Source organism: Oncorhynchus keta, unplaced genomic scaffold (assembly GCF_023373465.1).
Source record: "Oncorhynchus keta strain PuntledgeMale-10-30-2019 unplaced genomic scaffold, Oket_V2 Un_scaffold_29839_pilon_pilon, whole genome shotgun sequence".
Classification (NCBI taxonomy): domain Eukaryota; kingdom Metazoa; phylum Chordata; class Actinopteri; order Salmoniformes; family Salmonidae; genus Oncorhynchus; species Oncorhynchus keta.
Genome location: NW_026290908.1, coordinates 1 through 22,031, shown reverse-complemented (window position 1 = coordinate 22,031; position 22,031 = coordinate 1). Strand labels below are relative to the sequence as shown.

Genomic DNA, 22,031 nt, shown 5'->3' with positions numbered 1-22,031 from the left:
CGAAGGCAGTTCATTGCGCAAAGACAGAGAGGAAGAGGTGAAGCGAGAGGATGTACTCTGCCCAAAATCTGTCTACGTGATATAAGCCCTCTTTTGTATGGGGGTGGGTGGGTGGGGTGGGGGTCCATAAACGAGTGTTGAATTACGTGAGGCTTACTTGGTAGAATAGAAGTTTCGTAATGTTTAGGCTGTACTGATTTAACTGGATGCACGTGGCATTCCAGCAACAATTTAGTTGTGCCTGTTGGTCACGCGCCCTCTCGTTGACTGGAATGGTATCGCCTGCCTTCAATCACTGGGGAAATGTAATTACATTGTTAGAGCGGTCACTCGGCTATCTTGTCAATGTAATATATCGTCTTTGGTACAGCTAACCTTTCTGTCCTGTACTTTCCTACCTAGCCTGAGGTCGAGTCCGTGTATGGAGGAGTTCGTTTTGCATGGCCCGGTGACTGGGAATATCAGTTAAGGGCCAATGGAATCGTCTAAAATATCCAACTACGCCTAACCGGAGCACCGGGCCATGTGAAACGAACTCGACCTATGAGAGAAGAGGGAGTGTCCAAAACTCCACCCCCGCCCTTCGTAGTTTATAAAAACAGATTGCAGTAACACACGCAGTTAAAACATACTCACGGAGACCCCATTATAGGTTCACTGTGAGAGGTTATACCACCAACACTTTTATTTTTCTACGGAAACGAAGACAAACAGAATCAAAATGGTGAGATCTTAATTATTTTTAACATTGCCTTCGACGCATAGGTTGTAATAATGTAAAGGTTGAGTTGTATGAATTAGGCTATATTTCTAATGTTTTTGTAGTCCATCCTGTATAATAATGTTTATGCTATCTATAATACGCGTAGGTACAGCCTACGCTACGACTCACCTGTTTTTATATAATATGATTTTGTTCTGATAACATGGTGCGTCATGATAGGAGTATCCATTTTGCTGCGCGTTCAATTTAGCCCGCTGTTTTGCTTTTCAATTCAAACACGACTGGAGCAGTAGACACAACTATTACTAGAATGCATTTAATTATAAAATTTCGTCACCTGAGCATTAATTGTCCTATTTCATAATAATGACTCAGTTTACTATCAAGTTACTATCAAGTGTTCATTTGGCGCCTGACGCAGCCTCCTGCCATTTTGAATGGTTAAAGGAGTTGCCCGTTTCCATATAGTGGCGGTGGGGCCCGTGTGGTTATGGGTGTGTTTATTTGCTCTGCTGGCTTTAAATGCTGATGTGGCTCCCACGGGTCCGTGTGTATTCTGATGGGTGACTGTAGGCCTAGTCAGCTACTGTTCCTGTTGCTCTAGTCTACTGCGCAAAACTGGGAACGTTCTCTCTATGTAGTGGTTTTCAGTCCGAACAAATGCCAACGACTACTAATGAACCACAGATTACCATCTACTGTAGTATGGCAGATTACATCTACAATGAGTTTACAAAAAAAAGATTCATTGTAATAGTTGTCCCGAAGTAACATTTTCCCACGAAGTTGCCACATAGATGTTTTTAGGACATGGCTCACATTTGTATTACCTCACATCCTGCCCATGTGATTTAATCATAAAATATATCAAGGAATTCGACTTAGACCTCTCAGAAATCTTGTGACTATGCATACATGCTTAGTCGTGATGGGGTAACCTTCAGTAATCTGATTTGAAAGGGAAATCTGAGGTTAGGAGTGACGCAGAGCCCAGTGGATCAGCATTTCAGACTAGCACATGGCAGACTGTGATCCTGAGGTTAAGGTCTATATTACTAAATGTGGGTGAAAGAGCCTTTATGATCCATGACTGTAAGTCGCTTTGGATAAAAGCGTCTGCTAAATGGCATATATTATTATTATTATTATTATCCATTCCAGTTCATGTACTAAGGTCATAATGCGGTGTCTTCAAACACCTGCCATCTAATTTGAATATTATGAAAGTAGAGGGAGGCTATTTGTTTGGGTGTGAATTCCAAGCCATATGTCTTACCGCATAACACAAGGCCCTCTTTGCACTGAACCCCCCTCCCCCCCAAAGGGGACAGAACAGGAAGCTGGAGGGGGGTTGCTTACTAGCTACTGAACACGCCACAAGCGGTTAGTCCATCAGCCATGTTGGTGCCAAGTGTCTCAGCGGACTTGCAGTTGCACAAACTATTTGTTAATCAAGACTGTACTCTACGGTCTATCTCCATACGAGTTTATAATACAGGAAATGAATACCATAATCTAGCATGTACCTGACTGGCCTATTTGGTAACAGTAACATAAATGGCTTATTATATCATGAGCAAACTGTCACTGAGTCAACTAGCTATCACAGTTACACACGGGACTGCACAGACTCTCCTACAAGGTTTCAAGTGTGTGGTTTAGTAAATCAGGGCAACCCCTGACAAATGCAACAGGGTGGAAGTTAGTTTCTTAAGTCTGGTATGAACTAGGGACTGCCTGAACATCAACTCTGACTGAACTAGAGGTTCAGGACACCATGTGGTTGTTCCCACATAAAGGGGTCAGTGGAGTAGAATGGGGGTCTGGAGGGGCTACACACAGTGGTGGATGGAGTCATGATTGACACCTCCCTTTAAATAGCTGGCTGCAGTGCTGACCTAGCTGTCATGCCTAAACTAGGCACACACTCGCATCCCTGTGTCACCACCCCTCCCCCACATCCACCCTACCCAGCTTGTTCTGTCAAACTAGGAGGCTGGAGAAATGGCTGACAGTCATGGCCCCAGTCTCTACATGAGTGGAGTCATAACAGTAGTCATTATGTGTGGAGGGGTGTAGCAACATGCAGGTAGGTGTAAGATCTTGAAGTCACGAGAACCTCCCTGTAGTAGATTCAGATCTGGAGTGAAGTGAGGTTTTCTAACGTTTCCTTCACATCCTCTTACTATACTGTAAAAAATAATTTACAAAGTTACAGTTCATAAAAGGAAGTCCTATTCCCATTATGCGGATTCTTCCATTTAAATAATTGCCCTTGATACTACTGGAAGTTAAACCTAGCTTAAGGGGAAATGATTCTACCAGAGGGCAAAGCCTAGCTTGGCTGGTGTCTGTTCTCCTGTTACTGTGGCAGGTGGTCTTGTTTATAGCTGGGCCTTGGCAAATCAAAACGCTCTGATTCATAAGTACTGCCAACGCATACAACCACACAACATTCCCAGACTCGTCCTCTTGGCATGTCACTGTCTCGTGAACTTATCTTCCTTGACTTTCTCTTGAATGTCTCGCTCCCATCTGTCTAGTCAGCCAGTTTGGACAGACTGGTGTGTGTATGTAGCTAGCTCTGCCTCTGGTGCGCTGCGATTCAGAAATTATACGCTTGTTATTATCAGCTTCACTCATCCTTGGTGCTGCTTTCCCCTCGGCCTGTTCTCTGTAAATACTTCAGTAGGGTGTGGAGGGCATTTTGGCCTTGACGCAGACTCGTCAGCTCCTGTTAGCATTGTCGCTACTCGCTAGCTCAATGACTCGCTGAAGGGGTAGGGTAGCCACTTGCCAACCTCCCATTTCGGCCTCGATTCTAGTGATGTCTTATCAAACCTTGTTTCCTTGCGAAGCTGTAATGTTAAACAAATTCACATAATTGTATAATCTCTAATGACCTCTGTCCAAGTTGGCATTCCAATGGGGTGTGTGTGTATCTCAATCTAGTGGCATCCTCTCCTCAGGGGTGTGGTGCGTAAATGACAGGAAGAATATAAGGAGAGTGGGCTGTAATGGACGACTGGGATGCACATTGTGGTAACACATTCAGCATGGCTGTTTTGCTAATGCTATAAGAGTCTAATCGACTGGATGGTGTCACTGCAGTCGAGCCTCAACTATCCTGCCGTCTGCCAATACTGCATTGCAAAATTGACTCATTTCTCACACGCACACCTTCTGTTTGGTCCTTAGTGAATATAGATATCAAGTGCTGCCTTCCCTATAAAATGTGTACACTACATGACCAAGTATGTGGACACCTGCTCTTTGAACATCTCAATCCAAAATCATTGGCATTAATGTGGAGTAGGTCCACCCTTTGTCCTTCTGTGGCTCAGTTGGTAGAGCATGGCGCTTGTAACGCCAGGGTAGTGGGTTCGATTCCCGGGACCACCCATACGTAGAATGTATGCACACATGACTGTAAGTCGCTTTGGATAAAAGCGTCAGCTAAATGGCATTTATTATTATTATTGCTGCTCAACAGCCTCCACTCTAAGAAAGGCTTTCCACTGATGTTGGAACATTGCTGCGGCGACTTGCTTCCTTTCAGCCACGAGCATTAGTGAGGTCGGGCACTGATGTTGGGCAATTAGGCCTGGCTTGCAGTCAGTGTTCCAATTCATCCCAAAGGTGTTCGATGGGGTTGAGGTCAGGGCTCTGTGCAGGCCAGTCAAGTTCTGCCACACTGATCCTGACAAACCATTTCTGTATGGACCTCGCTTTGTGCACAAGGGCATTGTCATGCTGAAACAGAAAAGGGCCTTCCCTAAACTGTTGCCACAAAGTTGGAAGCACAGAATCGTCTAGAATGTCAATGTATACTGTATAGTTAAGATTTCCCTTCACTGGAACTAAGGGGCCTAGTCCAACCGGTGAAACGGCCCCAGACTTAAGTCACTGAGCTCTTCGGTAAGACCAATGTTTGTCTATGGAGATTGTATGGCTTTGTGCTCGATTTTATTAACCTGTCAGCAACTGGTGTGGCAAAAATAGCCGAATCCACTAATCTGAAGGGGTGTCCAGACTCCTGTGTAAATGTAAAATGCAGTTGGTGTACAAAACAGTAGGAACACCTTTTTATAATTGTTCCACCTTTTGCCCTCAGAACAGCCTCAATTCGTCAGGGCATAGACTCTACAAGGTATCAAGCGTTCCATACTGGTCCATGTTGACTCCAATGCTTCCCACAGTTGTCAAGTTGGCTGGATGTCCTTTGGGTGGTGGATCATTCTTTATACACATATGTTGAAGTACTTGACACAACCCGGTGTGCCTGGCATCTACTACCATACCAGTGTCATCAATAAGGGATCATAGCTTTCATCTGGTCAGTCTGTCATGGAAAGAGCAGGTGTTCTTAATGTTTTATACAGTGTAGATCAGTTACATGGTTCAGACGTGGTTAATGGCTATGTCAATACCGGTAGTCACACACTGAGACGTGTCTAGGCTTCTGAGACTGTAGCTGCATACAGTTCAGTACTAACGTAGGTCAGATGGACTCACTGCAGAGTTGGCTAAGCCATGCTAGGAAGTGTAGTCATAGTCCCGTTTCAACACACTGCAAACAAATTGGGTCACCATGCAAATATACACACGACTCACAACTTTGGCTCATAACTCCGGTGGCTTGTCTTTAACTAGCTAGATCATGCCGTCCATTGTTTTAAGCCTCACCTGTCCTTTGTCACTCAGACATGGGCAGGTTAGGTTTGTTTCCTCTGTTAGTGTAGAGCAGTGGTTCCCAACCTGTTTCTGTTATTGTACCACCAACTGAATTTTGCCCTGCCAGATGTACCCTCTCATGTGCATTCTATCAGTAACCTTATGGTCTCATGAGTCTTAAGTACCCTCTGTGTATCGGCATAGCGCCCCCAGGGAACCTAGTACCCCTGGTTGGGAACCACTAGTGTTAGAGTGCTGCCCCTTGGTGGTGAGAAAAAGCAGATAAACAATTTCTAAAATGGTTGCCCAAATCCTTAATCGACCTCAGACTCCTATGCACTGAGTGGTTTGGAGGGTTGCTCCACTGGCTCCATTTATCATTGGTGACATTGACAACCAAGTGTTACTCCATCCAGTGCAGACTGCTGTCAATGCATCGGCTCCTTGTGTAGTCAATGTTTTGTACCTGTTCAAAGAAACCATAAGCTAATTGTTTGACTAACCCTATATTTCCCGGTCTCTCCAGCGTGAGTGTATCTCTGTGCATGTGGGTCAGGCTGGAGTCCAGATGGGCAACACCTGTTGGGAGCTGTACTGCTTGGAGCACGGGATCCAGCCGGACGGCACCATGCCTAACAACAAGGCGGTCGGTAGCACTGACGACTCCTTCACCACGTTCTTCAGCGCCACGGGCATTGGGAAATACGTGCCCCGCGCCATCTTTGTAGACCTGGAGCCCACTGTCATTGGTGAGTATTGGAGGGATCTGGCAGAGAAAATCCACTGACTGATTGACACTGGGAATGTGTAGGAAGAGGTCTTCATCAATATGGTGGTACAGTTCTAAACAAGCATCAAGACCAGACTAATTAACCCTAGTCTGTTCCCGTTTCTCTCAGATGAGGTGCGGACAGGTACCTACCGCCAGCTGTTTCACCCCGAGCAGCTGATCTCAGGGAAGGAGGACGCAGCTAATAACTATGCCCGTGGCCACTACACTATCGGCAAGGAGATCATCGACCAGGTGCTGGACAGGATCCGTAAACTGGTGAGAGAAACTGTCAGATTTGATAGATTCAATGGTGATATTAGGATAACAAATGGGTTTTTCATGTTTTATCAGAAAGGGTTTTAGCCTTGTCTTGTATAAATCTAGCCTGAATGGGTCTTATCAGAGCTTGGACTTTCCTTCTAGAAAACATGTTGATGAGTTTTCTGTGTCTTGACAGGCTGACCAGTGTACGGGGCTCCAAGGTTTCTTGGTCTTCCACAGCTTCGGAGGAGGTACCGGTTCTGGTTTCACCTCCCTGCTCATGGAGCGTCTCTCAGTCGACTTTGGGAAGAAGTCCAAGCTGGAGTTTGCCATATACCCTGCTCCCCAGGTGTCCACAGCTGTGGTGGAGCCCTACAACTCCATCCTGACCACCCACACCACCCTAGAGCACTCTGACTGTGCCTTCATGGTCGACAATGAGGCCATCTACGACATCTGCCGTAGAAACCTGGACATTGAGCGCCCCTCTTACACCAACCTCAACAGGCTCATCAGCCAGATTGTCTCCTCGATCACAGCCTCTCTCCGCTTCGATGGTGCCCTTAACGTGGACCTGACAGAGTTCCAGACCAACCTGGTGCCTTACCCCCGCATCCACTTCCCCCTGGCCACCTATGCCCCTGTCATCTCAGCCGAGAAGGCCTACCACGAGCAGCTCTCTGTGGCTGAGATCACCAACTCCTGTTTTGAGCCCGCCAACCAGATGGTGAAGTGCGACCCTCGCCACGGTAAGTACATGGCGTGCTGCCTGCTGTACCGCGGAGACGTGGTGCCCAAGGATGTCAACGTGGCCATCGGCAACATCAAGACAAAGCGAAGCATCCAGTTCGTGGACTGGTGCCCTACAGGTTTCAAAGTTGGCATCAACTACCAGCCACCCACTGTGGTGCCAGGGGGTGACCTGGCCAAGGTCCAGAGAGCTGTGTGCATGTTGAGCAACACCACAGCCATCGCTGAGGCCTGGGCGCGTCTCGACCACAAGTTTGACCTGATGTATGCCAAGCGGGCATTCGTGCACTGGTACGTGGGTGAGGGCATGGAGGAGGGAGAGTTCTCTGAGGCCAGGGAAGACATGGCTGCCCTGGAGAAGGACTATGAAGAGGTCGGAATCGACTCATTTGAGGAGGACGAGGAGGGAGAGGAGTATTAGGCGAAGAGTTCAAAGGGGGGATATGTCCTCGGTCGGCTTACGTATCACTGAGATAGAACTGCCTTTACTTGACCATGAAGTGGGGAACGGCCTGCTCCTTCCCTTGTCGAAAGTTATCAATCGTGTTTTCTTCACCAAAGACCCCACATCCATCCATGTCTGACACTAGTTTCCCAGGTTGACTATGGAACCATGCAGAACCTTGAAGATTAAGCTGTCTCCATAAAAATGTTTCCTTTAAGTTCATGGTACTTCTGTGTTCAGATCTATCCTAAACACTAAAGTTACTGCCAATCAGAAAACAAACTAGCCAACTAAACCCCATGGTGTTGGGTCTTAATGAATGTAATTCAATAACAGTCTTGGAGGATTATTTTGCATTGCATGTTAAGTTACCCCAAAATAATTTATTGGTTTTATCCCTACAGATTGTATTATTTTCTTTGCCATGTCTTATTTTAAGAGTTATCACATCAGGTTACTGTTGTGGCTGTATCCCCTCCTTTGTAAATAAAGTTTTATCTCAGTTTAATGTGTTAACCTCTTTCAATGGTTCTAATCAATCACAACTGCCTCCAGTCCTGACGCTAGGTTTCATTGTAATTTGTCTAAATGACTATTAAACGGCCATAAAACGTCAGTTTGTGCAATCGGCCACACAAATGGCCTGGTAAGTAGCAGAGAATTCTTGGGATATAAATGTAGCCGCAGGGTGCCTTGAAAAACAAGTTTATGGTAAGGTAACTAGTAAGTCGCTCTGGATAAGAGCGTCTGCTAAATGACTTAAATGTAATGTAATGTAACTGTCTTAATTGCATACTCCTGTGGACTGTCAAGCCCCATTGGATGAGAAAGCCAGGGGTCTGTCCCTTCTGACCTTCTCAACGTGTTTTGAGAAGGTGAGAATTTCAAGGATAACCTGTAGTGTTGACTAACATGGAAAGATTCTCCCCATAATGTGAAACTATTTTATTTGGATTGTTACAGAATAGCCTAAAGGTGACAAGTGGATACATTTTTAAAATTGTATTTTACTAGGCAAGTCAGTTAAGAACATTCTTATTTTCAATAACGGCCTAGGAACAGTGGGTTAACTGCCTGTTCAGGGGCAGAACGACAGATTTGTACCTTGTCAGCTCGGGGTTTGAACTTGACACCTTTCGGTTACTAGTCCAATGCTCTAACCACTAGGCTACCCTGGATGGTAAAACTAATTTTGATTTGAGACTCACTTTAGCAAAGTTGAGTCCACTGGGTAGTGCTCTGGTTTAATCAAATACTTGATTTGGCCAGAGGAAGTGCTGAATCGAGAAGCTTAATTCGGCCCAAAATCTCTCCCCGGAATTAAGCCCAAAAAGTGAGGACTATTATATGGAGGTCAATGAGTGCAGTTTGTCACACCCAACATTTAACAAATTTGCTACGTGAGGCTTATTTGATCGAATAGAAATTACGTACGGTTGTTACGAATGCACTAATGTATGGACGCAAAATGCTTAAATATTTGTCACATGCTTCATAAACAGGTGTAGAGTACACGTAGCACTAGACCAAAGGCCTGCAGGTGGACATATTGAGACGTTTCATTTTACATCCAAGGGGAAGCGCTTTTGGACATGAGCAAATACTTTATCGGACCTGTGCCAGTCATGGATGGAGCATGGGAATTGCCGTTGAGGGCTTCCATCATTTCAACGTCAACTGGGTAGAGATTCCCATGCGTTAGGCAAATCAACCAAGATTAAGATAATTTAGTACTTCAAAATGGCGCTCCCCATGCGGTCACATACGCTATAATGGCACGGATACAAAGACAACTACTTCATCGCTATGGCCTGTTCACACGCGTATATGTCCTTGTACTGCGTATAATGATTTCGCCTCCCGCCCGCCTTCCGTCTTTGAGGACATGTATTTCCATGGTTAATGTTAACTTGACTATATTGTCGATATAATAGAAACTTCGATTGGTGCCGCGTTCGAAACCACTGGTAACTCGAAAATCTCCGACTTCCGTGTGTTCAAAACCATTTGGAACTCGGGGAAAAGACGAGCTCCGACTGGGATAAATCGATTTGAACGGTCTTCCAACTCGGGCCTCTAAATCTAGAGCGATCTGAAGATCGCTGACGTCATGATTTTACCTTGTATTTTTCCGAGTTCGCAGTTTGGAAGGCAGCAGCTCACAGGCCTGCGTCATCATTACGCGTTTTATGTACACGGAAGTAGCCAGCAGAAAACAGGACGATAACAGAAGGTAATTTTTATATATCCACCGCTAACAAAGTAAATATCCCCATGTATTTTCCTCACACGTTTATCAATATCTCTATCAGATAATATTGGCTGATCAGGATTGATCTGCATGCTGCCCTCTTGTAGTTAGCTTGTATTCTCATACCGGTGTGCCACGTTACTAAACAAAATCGTACACTTTTGAAAAGGTTTAGGACCAAGAGTCCCTGTAGCCCGGCTAGGAAAGTAACCGAAAGGTTGCTCGTTTGAATAGTTAGGCCAGTAACCGAAAGGTTGTTAGTTTGAATCCCTGAGCCGACAAGGTCAACAAATCTGCCGATGTGTCCTTGAGCAAGGCACCTAGTCCTACTTTCGCCAGGGTCACCGTCGACAATGTCACCCCACTCCAAGTTTGTCTCAGGAGGAGTTGTGATATGCAAAAAACACATTTCCAATTCACACGTGTAAATAAGACAAATATAAACACCCACAATTATTATCAAGCACAGGTGACAGTGAATCATTTTGAAGTGAAATTGACACTGCATCAATCCTTGGAACATAGTGTAATGGACTGGATTTCATGTTTCAGTATGTTTTTTACACATATATCCCATACTCGCCCTCTATCTCCCATGGCTTTCCACTTGATCTCTCACTTTCAATTTCACTAAACCTGGTCTTTTACCTCATGCACTCCATCTCTCTCAATTAAATTTAAGGGGCTTTATTGGCATGGGAAACATGTTTACATTGCCAAAGCACAAGTTCCAAAATAAAGACATTTTGAATGACATATGTCTGTATACAGTGTTGTAGCGATGTGTAAATAGTTCAAGTACAAAATGGAAAATAAATAAATATGGGTTGTGTCTCTCTCTCTCAGTCCATCTGGGTGTTGGTGTGTTGAGTTATGCCCCAGGGAGGATGGGTCAGACCCTGTGTATCTGTTCCCGCGGCTCCATCACCATTGACAACAAAAGATACTACTTCATCCAGAAACTAGATGAAGGGTAAAACCGTCCGCATCAGTGAAACACTTACCTATTCTACATGGCAGACGATCACCCCGGTCCCTCCCACACATGTATTTGTATTTCAGTCTTCTGTAACGTTACATCTTACTGATCAGGACTCTGGTTTTGTCTGCCTCTCCACTTTCTCCTGCTTTCGTTATCTACCCCCTCTGTCGTTCCCTATTTTCTCTCTGTCTATCGTCTTTTACCTTCCAATCCTCCCCTCATCTCAGAGGGTTCAGCTATGTGGACCTGGTGGAGGGGGTGCAGGACGGGCGTTTCTACGCCCTGAAGAGGATCCTGTGCCATGACCGGGAGGGTCGCCAAGAGGCTCAGACGGAGGTGGAGATGCACCGTCTCTTCAGCCACCCCAACATCCTGGGCCTGGCAGGGCACACCTTCATAGAGAGGGGGGGCAAGAGTGAGGCCTGGATACTGCTGCCCTATGTTCAGGTACGTGTACGTGTGTGCACATGTCTATGTACTCATGCCTGTATGTGCGTATTAGAGCCCAGGTGTTTTTTTGGGGTCTGATACCATTTTTTGGAGGGGGGTTAAAAGATACCGATACATCTGCCGATACACTGTTTTAAAGCGCAAAATGAAAAAGTGTGTATGTATGCGTCTTTGTATTCACGCCTGTGTGTGGGTGCTCCTACAGAAGGGCAGTCTGTGGTCAGTGCTAGAGAAGCTGAGGGACAAGGGCAGCTTCATGCCAGAGAGACGCATCCTGAAGGTCCTACAGGGCATCTGTTCTGGACTGAAGGCCATGCATGACAGAGGCTACGCACACAGGTACAGGCTGATACTGCTATTACACACACACACACGATTATGGTTAGTGGTTCAAATTAGAATGAGTCTATCTCTATCCCTCTCTTTACCTCTCCTCTCTCCTCTCAGAGATCTGAAGCCTACCAATGTACTCCTAGAGGAGGATGACAGGCCGCTGCTGATGGACCTGGGTTCTATGAACCGCTCCAGGATGGAGGTCAAGGGGACCAGGGAGGCCATGACAGTACAGGACTGGGCAGCTCAGAGGTGTACTATATCGTACCGTGCCCCTGAGCTCTTTAACGTGGAGAGCCACTGTGTCATCGATGACCGTACAGACATCTGGGTAACGCACACTAGCGTACTACCACCCCCCCCCCCTTCTCACTTTAGTTTGGTCAGTGGAAACTGTCAGTATTGTACAAGCGATATATCATGCCTGGTGTTTGTTGACCTTGTAGAGACAATATTCTCTCTCTCTTTCTCTCCAGTCTCTGGGCTGTGTACTGTACAGCATGATGTTCCTGGAGGGGCCCTATGACATGGTGTTCCAGAAGGGAGACAGTGTGGCCCTTGCTGTCCAGAACCCAGTTACCATCCCCCAGCCATGCAGGTCAGTCAGTCCCCTGGCAAGCTAACTCTAACCCCCAGTTACCATCCCTCAGCCCTACAGGTCAGTCAGTCCCCTGGCAAGCTAACTCTAACCCCCAGTCACCATCCCTCAGCCCTACAGGTCAGTCAGTCCCCTGGCAAGCTAACTCTAACCCCCAGTCACCATCCCTCAGCCCTACAGGTCAGTCAGTCCCCTGGCAAGCTAACTCTAACCCCCAGTTACCATCCCTCAGCCCTACAGGTCAGTCAGTCCCCTGGCAAGCTAACTCTAACCCCCAGTTACCATCCCTCAGCCCTACAGGTCAGTCAGTCCCCTGGCAAGCTAACTCTAACCCCCAGTTACCATCCCTCAGCCCTACAGGTCAGTCAGTCCCCTGGCAAGCTAACTCTAACCCCAGTCACCATCCCTCAGCCCTACAGGTCAGTCAGTCCCCTGGCAAGCTAACTCTAACCCCCAGTTACCATCCCTCAGCCCTACAGGTCAGTCAGTCCCCTGGCAAGCTAACTCTAACCCCCAGTTACCATCCCTCAGCCCTACAGGTCAGTCAGTCCCTGGCAAGCTAACTCTAACCCCCAGTCACCATCCCTCAGCCCTACAGGTCAGTCAGTCCCCTGGCAAGCTAACTCTAACCCCCAGTTACCATCCCTCAGCCCTACAGGTCAGTCAGTCCCCTGGCAAGCTAACTCTAACCCCCAGTTACCATCCCTCAGCCCTACAGGTCAGTCAGTCCCCTGGCAAGCTAACTCTAACCCCCAGTTACCATCCCTCAGCCCTACAGGTCAGTCAGTCCCCTGGCAAGCTAACTCTAACCCCCAGTTACCATCCCTCAGCCCTACAGGTCAGTCAGTCCCCTGGCAAGCTAACTCTAACCCCCAGTCACCATCCCTCAGCCCTACAGGTCAGTCAGTCCCCTGGCAAGCTAACTCTAACCCCCTGTCACCATCCCTCAGCCCTACAGGTCAGTCAGTCCCCTGGCAAGCTAACTCTAACCCCCAGTTACCATCCCTCAGCCCTACAGGTCAGTCAGTCCCCTGGCAAGCTAACTCTAACCCCCAGTTACCATCCCTCAGCCCTACAGGTCAGTCAGTCCCCTGGCAAGCTAACTCTAACCCCCAGTCACCATCCCTCAGCCCTACAGGTCAGTCAGTCCCCTGGCAAGCTAACTCTAACCCCCAGTCACCATCCCTCAGCCCTACAGGTCAGTCAGTCCCCTGGCAAGCTAACTCTAACCCCCAGTCACCATCCCTCAGCCCTACAGGTCAGTCAGTCCCTGGCAAGCTAACTCTAACCCCCAGTCACCATCCCTCAGCCCTACAGGTCAGTCAGTCCCTGGCAAGCTAACTCTAACCCCCAGTCACCATCCCTCAGCCCTACAGGTCAGTCAGTCCCCTGGCAAGCTAACTCTAACCCCCAGTTACCATCCCTCAGCCCTACAGGTCAGTCAGTCCCCTGGCAAGCTAACTCTAACCCCCAGTCACCATCCCTCAGCCCTACAGGTCAGTCAGTCCCCTGGCAAGCTAACTCTAACCCCCAGTCACCATCCCTCAGCCCTACAGGTCAGTCAGTCCCCTGGCAAGCTAACTCTAACCCCAGTCACCATCCCTCAGCCCTACAGGTCAGTCAGTCCCCTGGCAAGCTAACTCTAACCCCCAGTCACCATCCCTCAGCCCTACAGATCAGTCAGTCCCCTGGCAAGCTAACTCTAACCCCCAGTCACCATCCCTCAGCCCTACAGGTCAGTCAGTCCCTGGCAAGCTAACTCTAACCCCCAGTTACCATCCCTCAGCCCTACAGGTCAGTCAGTCCCCTGGCAAGCTAACTCTAACCCCCAGTTACCATCCCTCAGCCCTACAGGTCAGTCAGTCCCCTGGCAAGCTAACTCTAACCCCCAGTCACCATCCCTCAGCCCTACAGGTCAGTCAGTCCCTGGCAAGCTAACTCTAACCCCAGTCACCATCCCTCAGCCCTACAAGTCAGTCAGTCCCTGGCAAGCTAACTCCCCCCAGTCACCATCCCTCAGCCCTACAGGTCAGTCAGTCCCCTGGCAAGCTAACTCTAACCCCCAGTCACCATCCCTCAGCCCTACAGGTCAGTCCCTGGCAGTCCCTGGCCCTACAGGTCAGTCCCTAACTCTAACCCCCAGTCACCATCCCTCAGCCCTACAGGTCAGTCAGTCCCTGGCAAGCTAACTCTAACCCCCAGTCACCATCCCTCAGCCCTACAGGTCAGTCAGTCCCCTGGCAAGCTAACTCTAACCCCCAGTTACCATCCCTCAGCCCTACAGGTCAGTCAGGTCCTCCCCTGGCAAGTAACTCCCCCCAGTCACCATCCCTCAGCCCTACAGGTCAGTCAGTCCCCTGGCAAGCTAACTCTAACCCCCAGTCACCATCCCTCAGCCCTACAGGTCAGTCAGTCCCCTGGCAAGCTAACTCTAACCCCCAGTCACCATCCCTCAGCCCTACAGGTCAGTCAGTCCCTGGCAAGCTAACTCTAACCCCAGTCACCATCCCTCAGCCCTACAGGTCAGTCAGTCCCCTGGCAAGCTAACTCTAACCCCCAGTTACCATCCCTCAGCCCTACAGGTCAGTCAGTCCCCTGGCAAGCTAACTCTAACCCCCAGTTACCATCCCTCAGCCCTACAGGTCAGTCAGTCCCCTGGCAAGCTAACTCTAACCCCCAGTTACCATCCCTCAGCCCTACAGGTCAGTCAGTCCCTGGCAAGCTAACTCTAACCCCCAGTTACCATCCCTCAGCCCTACAGGTCAGTCAGTCCCCTGGCAAGCTAACTCTAACCCCCCTCAGTCACCATCCCTCAGCCCTACAGGTCAGTCAGTCCCCTGGCAAGCTAACTCTAACCCCAGTTACCATCCCTCAGCCCTACAGGTCAGTCAGTCCCCTGGCAAGCTAACTCTAACCCCCAGTCACCATCCCTCAGCCCTACAGGTCAGTCAGTCCCTGGCAAGCTAACTCTAACCCCCAGTCACCATCCCTCAGCCCTACAGGTCAGTCAGTCCCCTGGCAAACTCTAACCCCAGTTACCATCCTAACTCTAACCCCCCCAGTTACATCCCCTCAGCCCTACAGGTCCCTCAGTCAGTCCCCTGGCAAGCTAACTCTAACCCCCAGTTACCATCCCTCAGCCCTACAGGTCAGTCAGTCCCCTGGCAAGCTAACTCTAACCCCCAGTTACCATCCCTCAGCCCTACAGGTCAGTCAGTCCCCTGGCAAGCTAACTCTAACCCCCAGTCACCATCCCTCAGCCCTACAGGTCAGTCAGTCCCCTGGCAAGCTAACTCTAACCCCCAGTCACCATCCCTCAGCCCTACAGGTCAGTCAGTCCCCTGGCAAGCTAACTCTAACCCCCAGTTACCATCCCTCAGCCCTACAAGTCAGTCAGTCCCCTGGCAAGCTAACTCTAACCCCCAGTTACCATCCCTCAGCCCTACAGGTCCCCTGGTCAGTCCCCTGGCAAGCCCTAAGGTCAGTAACCCCCCCCCAGTCACCATCCCTCAGCCCTACAGGTCAGTCAGTCCCCTGGCAAGCTAACTCTAACCCCCAGTCACCATCCCTCAGCCCTACAGGTCAGTCAGTCCCCTGGCAAGCTAACTCTAACCCCCAGTCACCATCCCTCAGCCCTACAGGTCAGTCAGTCCCCTGGCAAGCTAACTCTAACCCCCAGTCACCATCCCTCAGCCCTACAGGTCAGTCAGTCCCCTGGCAAGCTAACTCTAACCCCCAGTTACCATCCCTCAGCCCTACAAGTCAGTCAGTCCCCTGGCAAGCTAACTCTAACCCCAGTCCCATCCCTCAGCCCTACAGGTCAGTCAGTCCCTGGCAAGCTAACTCTAACCCCAGTCACCATCCCTCAGCCCTACAGGTCAGTCAGTCCCCTGGCAAGCTAACTCTAACCCCCAGTCACCATCCCTCAGCCCTACAGGTCAGTCAGTCCCCTGGCAAGCTAACTCTAACCCCCAGTCACCATCCCTCAGCCCTACAGGTCAGTCAGTCCCCTGGCAAGCTAACTCTAACCCCCAGTCACCATCCCTCAGCCCTGCAGGTCAGTCAGTCCCCTGGCAAGCTAACTCTAACCCCCAGTCACCATCCCTCAGCCCTACAGGTCAGTCAGTCCCCTGGCAAGCTAACTCTAACCCCCAGTCACCATCCCTCAGCCCTACAGGTCAGTCAGTCCCCTGGCAAGCTAACTCTAACCCCCAGTCACCATCCCTCAGCCCTACAGGTCAGTCAGTCCCCTGGCAAGCTAACTCTAACCCCCAGTCACCATCCCTCAGCCCTACAGGTCAGTCAGTCCCCTGGCAAGCTAACTCTAACCCCCAGTCACCATCCCTCAGCCCTACAGGTCAGTCAGTCCCCTGGCAAGCTAACTCTAACCCCAGTCACCATCCCTCAGCCCTACAGGTCAGTCAGTCCCCTGGCAAGCTAACTCTAACCCCTGTCACCATCCCTCAGCCCTACAGGTCAGTCAGTCCCCTGGCAAGCTAACTCTAACCCCCAGTCACCATCCCTCAGCCCTACAGGTCAGTCAGTCCCCTGGCAAGATAACTCTAACCCCCAGTTACCATCCCTCAGCCCTACAGGTCAGTCAGTCCCTGGCAAGCTAACTCTAACCCCCAGTTACCATCCCTCAGCCCTACAGGTCAGTCAGTCCCCTGGCAAGCTAACTCTAACCCCCAGTGACCATCCCTCAGCCCTACAGGTCAGTCAGTCCCTGGCAAGCTAACTCTAACCCCCAGTTACCATCCCTCAGCCCTACAGGTCAGTCAGTCCCCTGGCAAGCTAACTCTAACCCCCAGTTACCATCCCTCAGCCCTACAGGTCAGTCAGTCCCCTGGCAAGCTAACTCTAACCCCCAGTTACCATCCCTCAGCCCTACAGGTCAGTCAGTCCCTGGCAAGCTAACTCTAACCCCCAGTTACCATCCTCAGCCCTACAGGTCAGTCAGTCCCCTGGCAAGCTAACTCTAACCCCAGTCACCATCCCTCAGCCCTACAGGTCAGTCAGTCCCCTGGCAAGCTAACTCAAACCCCCAGTTACCATCCCTCAGCCCTACAGGTCAGTCAGTCCCCTGGCAAGCTAACTCTAACCCCCAGTCACCATCCCTCAGCCCTACAGGTCAGTCAGTCCCCTGGCAAGCTAACTCTAACCCCCAGTTACCATCCCTCAGCCCTACAGGTCAGTCAGTCCCCTGGCAAGCTAACTCTAACCCCAGTTACCATCCCTCATCCCTACAGGTCAGTCAGTCCCCTGGCAAGCTAACTCTAACCCCCAGTTACCATCCCTCAGCCCTACAGGTCAGTCAGTCCCTGGCAAGCTAACTCTAACCCCCAGTCACCATCCCTCAGCCCTACAGGTCAGTCAGTCCCTGGCAAGATAACTCTAACCCCCAGTCACCATCCCTCAGCCCTACAGGTCAGTCAGTCCCCTGGCAAGCTAACTCTAACCCCCAGTTACCATCCCTCAGCCCTACAAGTCAGTCAGTCCCTGGCAAGCTAACTCTAACCCCCAGTTACCATCCCTCAGCCCTACAGGTCAGTCAGTCCCCTGGCAAGCTAACTCTAACCCCCAGTTACCATCCCTCAGCCCTACAGGTCAGTCAGTCCCCTGGCAAGCTAACTCCTAACCCCCAGTCACCATCCCTCAGCCCTACAGGTCAGTCAGTCCCCTGGCAAGCTAACTCTAACCCCCAGTTACCATCCCTCAGCCCTACAAGTCAGTCAGTCCCCTGGCAAGCTAACTCTAACCCCCAGTTACCATCCCTCAGCCCTACAGGTCAGTCAGTCCCCTGGCAAGCTAACTCTAACCCCCAGTCACCATCCCTCAGCCCTACAGGTCAGTCAGTTCCCTGGCAAGCTAACTCTAACCCCCAGTCACCATCCCTCAGCCCTACAGGTCAGTCAGTCCCCTGGCAAGCTAACTCTAACCCCCAGTCACCATCCCTCAGCCCTACAGGTCAGTCAGTCCCCTGGCAAGCTAACTCTAACCCCCAGTCACCATCCCTCAGCCCTACAGGTCAGTCAGTCCCCTGGCAAGCTAACTCTAACCCCCAGTCACCATCCCTCAGCCCTACAGGTCAGTCAGTCCCCTGGCAAGCTAACTCTAACCCCCAGTTACCATCCCTCAGCCCTACAGGTCAGTCAGTCCCCTGGCAAGCTAACTCTAACCCCCAGTCACCATCCCTCAGCCCTACAGGTCAGTCAGTCCCCTGGCAAGCTAACTCTAACCCCCAGTCACCATCCCTCAGCCCTACAGGTCAGTCAGTCCCCTGGCAAGCTAACTCTAACCCCCAGTCACCATCCCTCAGCCCTACAGGTCAGTCAGTCCCCTGGCAAGCTAACTCTAACCCCAGTCACCATCCCTCAGCCCTACAGGTCAGTCAGTCCCCTGGCAAGCTAACTCTAACCCCTGTCACCATCCCTCAGCCCTACAGGTCAGTCAGTCCCCTGGCAAGCTAACTCTAACCCCCAGTTACCATCCCTCAGCCCTACAAGTCAGTCAGTCCCCTGGCAAGCTAACTCTAACCCCCAGTTACCATCCCTCAGCCCTACAGGTCAGTCAGTCCCTGGCAAGCTAACTCTAACCCCCAGTCACCATCCCTCAGCCCTACAGGTCAGTCAGTCCCCTGGCAAGCTAACTCTAACCCCCAGTCACCATCCCTCAGCCCTACAGATCAGTCAGTCCCTGGCAAGCTAACTCTAACCCCCAGTCACCATCCCTCAGCCCTACAGGTCAGTCAGTCCCCTGGCAAGCTAACTCTAACCCCCAGTCACCATCCCTCAGCCCTGCAGGTCAGTCAGTCCCCTGGCAAGCTAACTCTAACCCCCAGTCACCATCCCTCAGCCCTACAGGTCAGTCAGTCCCCTGGCAAGCTAACTCTAACCCCAGTTACCATCCCTCAGCCCTACAAGTCAGTCAGTCCCTGGCAAGCTAACTCTAACCCCCAGTTACCATCCCTCAGCCCTACAGGTCAGTCAGTCCCCTGGCAAGCTAACTCTAACCCCCAGTCACCATCCCTCAGCCCTACAGGTCAGTCAGTCCCCTGGCAAGCTAACTCTAACCCCCAGTCACCATCCCTCAGCCCTACAGGTCAGTCAGTCCCCTGGCAAGCTAACTCTAACCCCCAGTCACCATCCCTCAGCCCTACAGGTCAGTCAGTCCCCTGGCAAGCTAACTCTAACCCCCAGTCACCATCCCTCAGCCCTACAGGTCAGTCAGTCCCTGGCAAGCTAACTCTAACCCCCAGTCACCATCCCTCAGCCCTACAGGTCAGTCAGTCCCTGGCAAGCTAACTCTAACCCCCAGTCACCATCCCTCAGCCCTACAGGTCAGTCAGTCCCTGGCAAGCTAACTCTAACCCCCTGTCACCATCCCTCAGCCCTACAGGTCAGTCAGTCCCCTGGCAAGCTAACTCTAACCCCCAGTCACCATCCCTCAGCCCTACAAGTCAGTCAGTCCCTGGCAAGCTAACTCTAACCCCCAGTTACCATCCCTCAGCCCTACAGGTCAGTCAGTCCCCTGGCAAGCTAACTCTAACCCCCAGTCACCATCCCTCAGCCCTACAGGTCAGTCAGTCCCCTGGCAAGCTAACTCTAACCCCAGTCACCATCCCTCAGCCCTACAGGTCAGTCAGTCCCCTGGCAAGCTAACTCTAACCCCCAGTCACCATCCCTCAGCCCTACAGGTCAGTCAGTCCCCTGGCAAGCTAACTCTAACCCCCAGTCACCATCCCTCAGCCCCTACAGGTCAGTCAGTCCCCTGGCAAGCTAACTCTAACCCCCAGTCACCATCCCTCAGCCCTACAGGTCAGTCAGTCCCTGGCAAGCTAACTCTAACCCCCAGTCACCATCCCTCAGCCCTACAGGTCAGTCAGTCCCTGGCAAGCTAACTCTAACCCCCAGTCACCATCCCTCAGCCCTACAGGTCAGTCAGTCCCCTGGCAAGCTAACTCTAACCCCCAGTCACCATCCCTCAGCCCTACAGGTCAGTCAGTCCCCTGGCAAGCTAACTCTAACCCCCAGTCACCATCCCTCAGCCCTACAGGTCAGTCAGTCCCCTGGCAAGCTAACTCTAACCCCCTGTCACCATCCCTCAGCCCTACAGGTCAGTCAGTCCCCTGGCAAAGCTAACTCTAACCCCCAGTTACCATCCCTTAGCCCTACAAGTCAGTCAGTCCCCTGGCAAGCTAACTCTAACCCCAGTTACCATCCCTCAGCCCTACAGGTCAGTCAGTCCCCTGGCAAGCTAACTCCTAACCCCCAGTCACCATCCCTCAGCCCTACAGGTCAGTCAGTCCCCTGGCAAGCTAACTCTAACCCCAGTCACCATCCCTCAGCCCTACAGGTCAGTCAGTCCCCTGGCAAGCTAACTCTAACCCCCAGTCACCATCCCTCAGCCCTACAGGTCAGTCAGTCCCCTGGCAAGCTAACTCTAACCCCCAGTCACCATCCCTCAGCCCTACAGGTCAGTCAGTCCCCTGGCAAGCTAACTCTAACCCCCAGTCACCATCCCTCAGCCCTACAGGTCAGTCAGTCCCCTGGCAAGCTAACTCTAACCCCAGTCACCATCCCTCAGCCCTACAGGTCAGTCAGTCCCCTGGCAAGCTAACTCTAACCCCGGTCACCATCCCTCAGCCCTACAGGTCAGTCAGTCCCCTGGCAAGCTAACTCTAACCCCCAGTTACCTTCCCTCAGCCCTACAAGTCAGTCAGTCCCTGGCAAGCTAACTCTAACCCCCAGTTACCATCCCTCAGCCCTACAGGTCAGTCAGTCCCCTGGCAAGCTAACTCTAACCCCCAGTCACCATCCCTCAGCCCTACAGGTCAGTCAGTCCCCTGGCAAGCTAACTCTAACCCCCAGTCACCATCCCTCAGCCCTACAAGTCAGTCAGTCCCCTGGCAAGCTAACTCTAACCCCCTGTCACCATCCCTCAGCCCTACAGGTCAGTCAGTCCCTGGCAAGCTAACTCTAACCCCCAGTCACCATCCCTCAGCCCTACAGGTCAGTCAGTCCCCTGGCAAGCTAACTCTAACCCCCAGTTACCATCCCTCAGCCCTACAGGTCAGTCAGTCCCCTGGCAAGCTAACTCTAACCCCAGTTACCTTCCCTCAGCCCTACAAGTCAGTCAGTCCCTGGCAAGCTAACTCTAACCCCCAGTTACCATCCCTCAGCCCTACAGGTCAGTCAGTCCCCTGGCAAGCTAACTCTAACCCCCAGTCACCATCCCTCAGCCCTACAGGTCAGTCAGTCCCCTGGCAAGCTAACTCTAACCCCCAGTCACCATCCCTCAGCCCTACAAGTCAGTCAGTCCCCTGGCAAGCTAACTCTAACCCCCTGTCACCATCCCTCAGCCCTACAGGTCAGTCAGTCCCCTGGCAAGCTAACTCTAACCCCCAGTCACCATCCCTCAGCCCTACAAGTCAGTCAGTCCCCTGGCAAGCTAACTCTAACCCCCAGTTACCACCCCTCAGCCCTACAGGTCAGTCAGTCCCCTGGCAAGCTAACTCTAACCCCCAGTTACCATCCCTCAGCCCTACAGGTCAGTCAGTCCCTGGCAAGCTAACTCTAACCCCCAGTGACCATCCCTCAGCCCTACAGGTCAGTCAGTCCCCTGGCAAGCTAACTCTAACCCCCAGTTACCATCCCTCAGCCCTACAGGTCAGTCAGTCCCCTGGCAAGCTAACTCTAACCCCCAGTCACCATCCCTCAGCCCTACAGGTCAGTCAGTCCCCTGGCAAGCTAACTCTAACCCCCAGTTACCATCCCTCAGCCCTACAGGTC

At 51.0% G+C, this 22,031-nt stretch overlaps 2 protein-coding genes across 2 annotated transcripts; both read left to right on the top strand.

Moving 5' to 3' along the window:
• Positions 1 to 556: 556 nt before the first annotated feature.
• Positions 557 to 8,134, top strand: LOC118380832 (tubulin alpha chain-like). The gene is made up of 4 exons (XM_052515710.1): positions 557 to 724; positions 5,925 to 6,147; positions 6,298 to 6,446; positions 6,628 to 8,134. The coding sequence occupies exons 1-4, from the start codon at positions 722 to 724 to the stop codon at positions 7,600 to 7,602; spliced, it is 1,350 nt and encodes a 449-aa protein (XP_052371670.1). The 5' UTR covers positions 557 to 721; the 3' UTR covers positions 7,603 to 8,134.
• A 1,006-nt stretch (positions 8,135 to 9,140) lies between these two features.
• On the top strand, positions 9,141 to 12,280 carry stk16 (serine/threonine kinase 16). Its single transcript, XM_052515711.1, has 6 exons — positions 9,141 to 9,859; positions 10,724 to 10,850; positions 11,087 to 11,306; positions 11,515 to 11,648; positions 11,757 to 11,973; positions 12,119 to 12,280. Exons 2-6 carry the CDS (start codon positions 10,765 to 10,767, stop codon positions 12,263 to 12,265), a joined length of 804 nt encoding a protein of 267 aa, XP_052371671.1. The 5' UTR covers positions 9,141 to 9,859; positions 10,724 to 10,764; the 3' UTR covers positions 12,266 to 12,280.
• The last annotated feature ends 9,751 nt before the right edge of the window (positions 12,281 to 22,031 follow it).

Coding starts and splice junctions, on each gene's coding strand:
- LOC118380832 (XM_052515710.1), top strand. Junction 6,148..6,297: donor CCTGGAGCCCACTGTCATTG/GTGAGTATTGGA, acceptor CGTTTCTCTCAG/ATGAGGTGCGGACAGGTACC. Junction 6,447..6,627: donor TGGACAGGATCCGTAAACTG/GTGAGAGAAACT, acceptor GTGTCTTGACAG/GCTGACCAGTGTACGGGGCT.
- stk16 (XM_052515711.1), top strand. CDS start 10,765: ATGGGTCAGACCCTGTGTATCTGTTCCCGCGGCTCCATCACCATTGAC. Junction 10,851..11,086: donor ATCCAGAAACTAGATGAAGG/GTAAAACCGTCC, acceptor CCCTCATCTCAG/AGGGTTCAGCTATGTGGACC. Junction 11,649..11,756: donor GACAGAGGCTACGCACACAG/GTACAGGCTGAT, acceptor CTCTCCTCTCAG/AGATCTGAAGCCTACCAATG.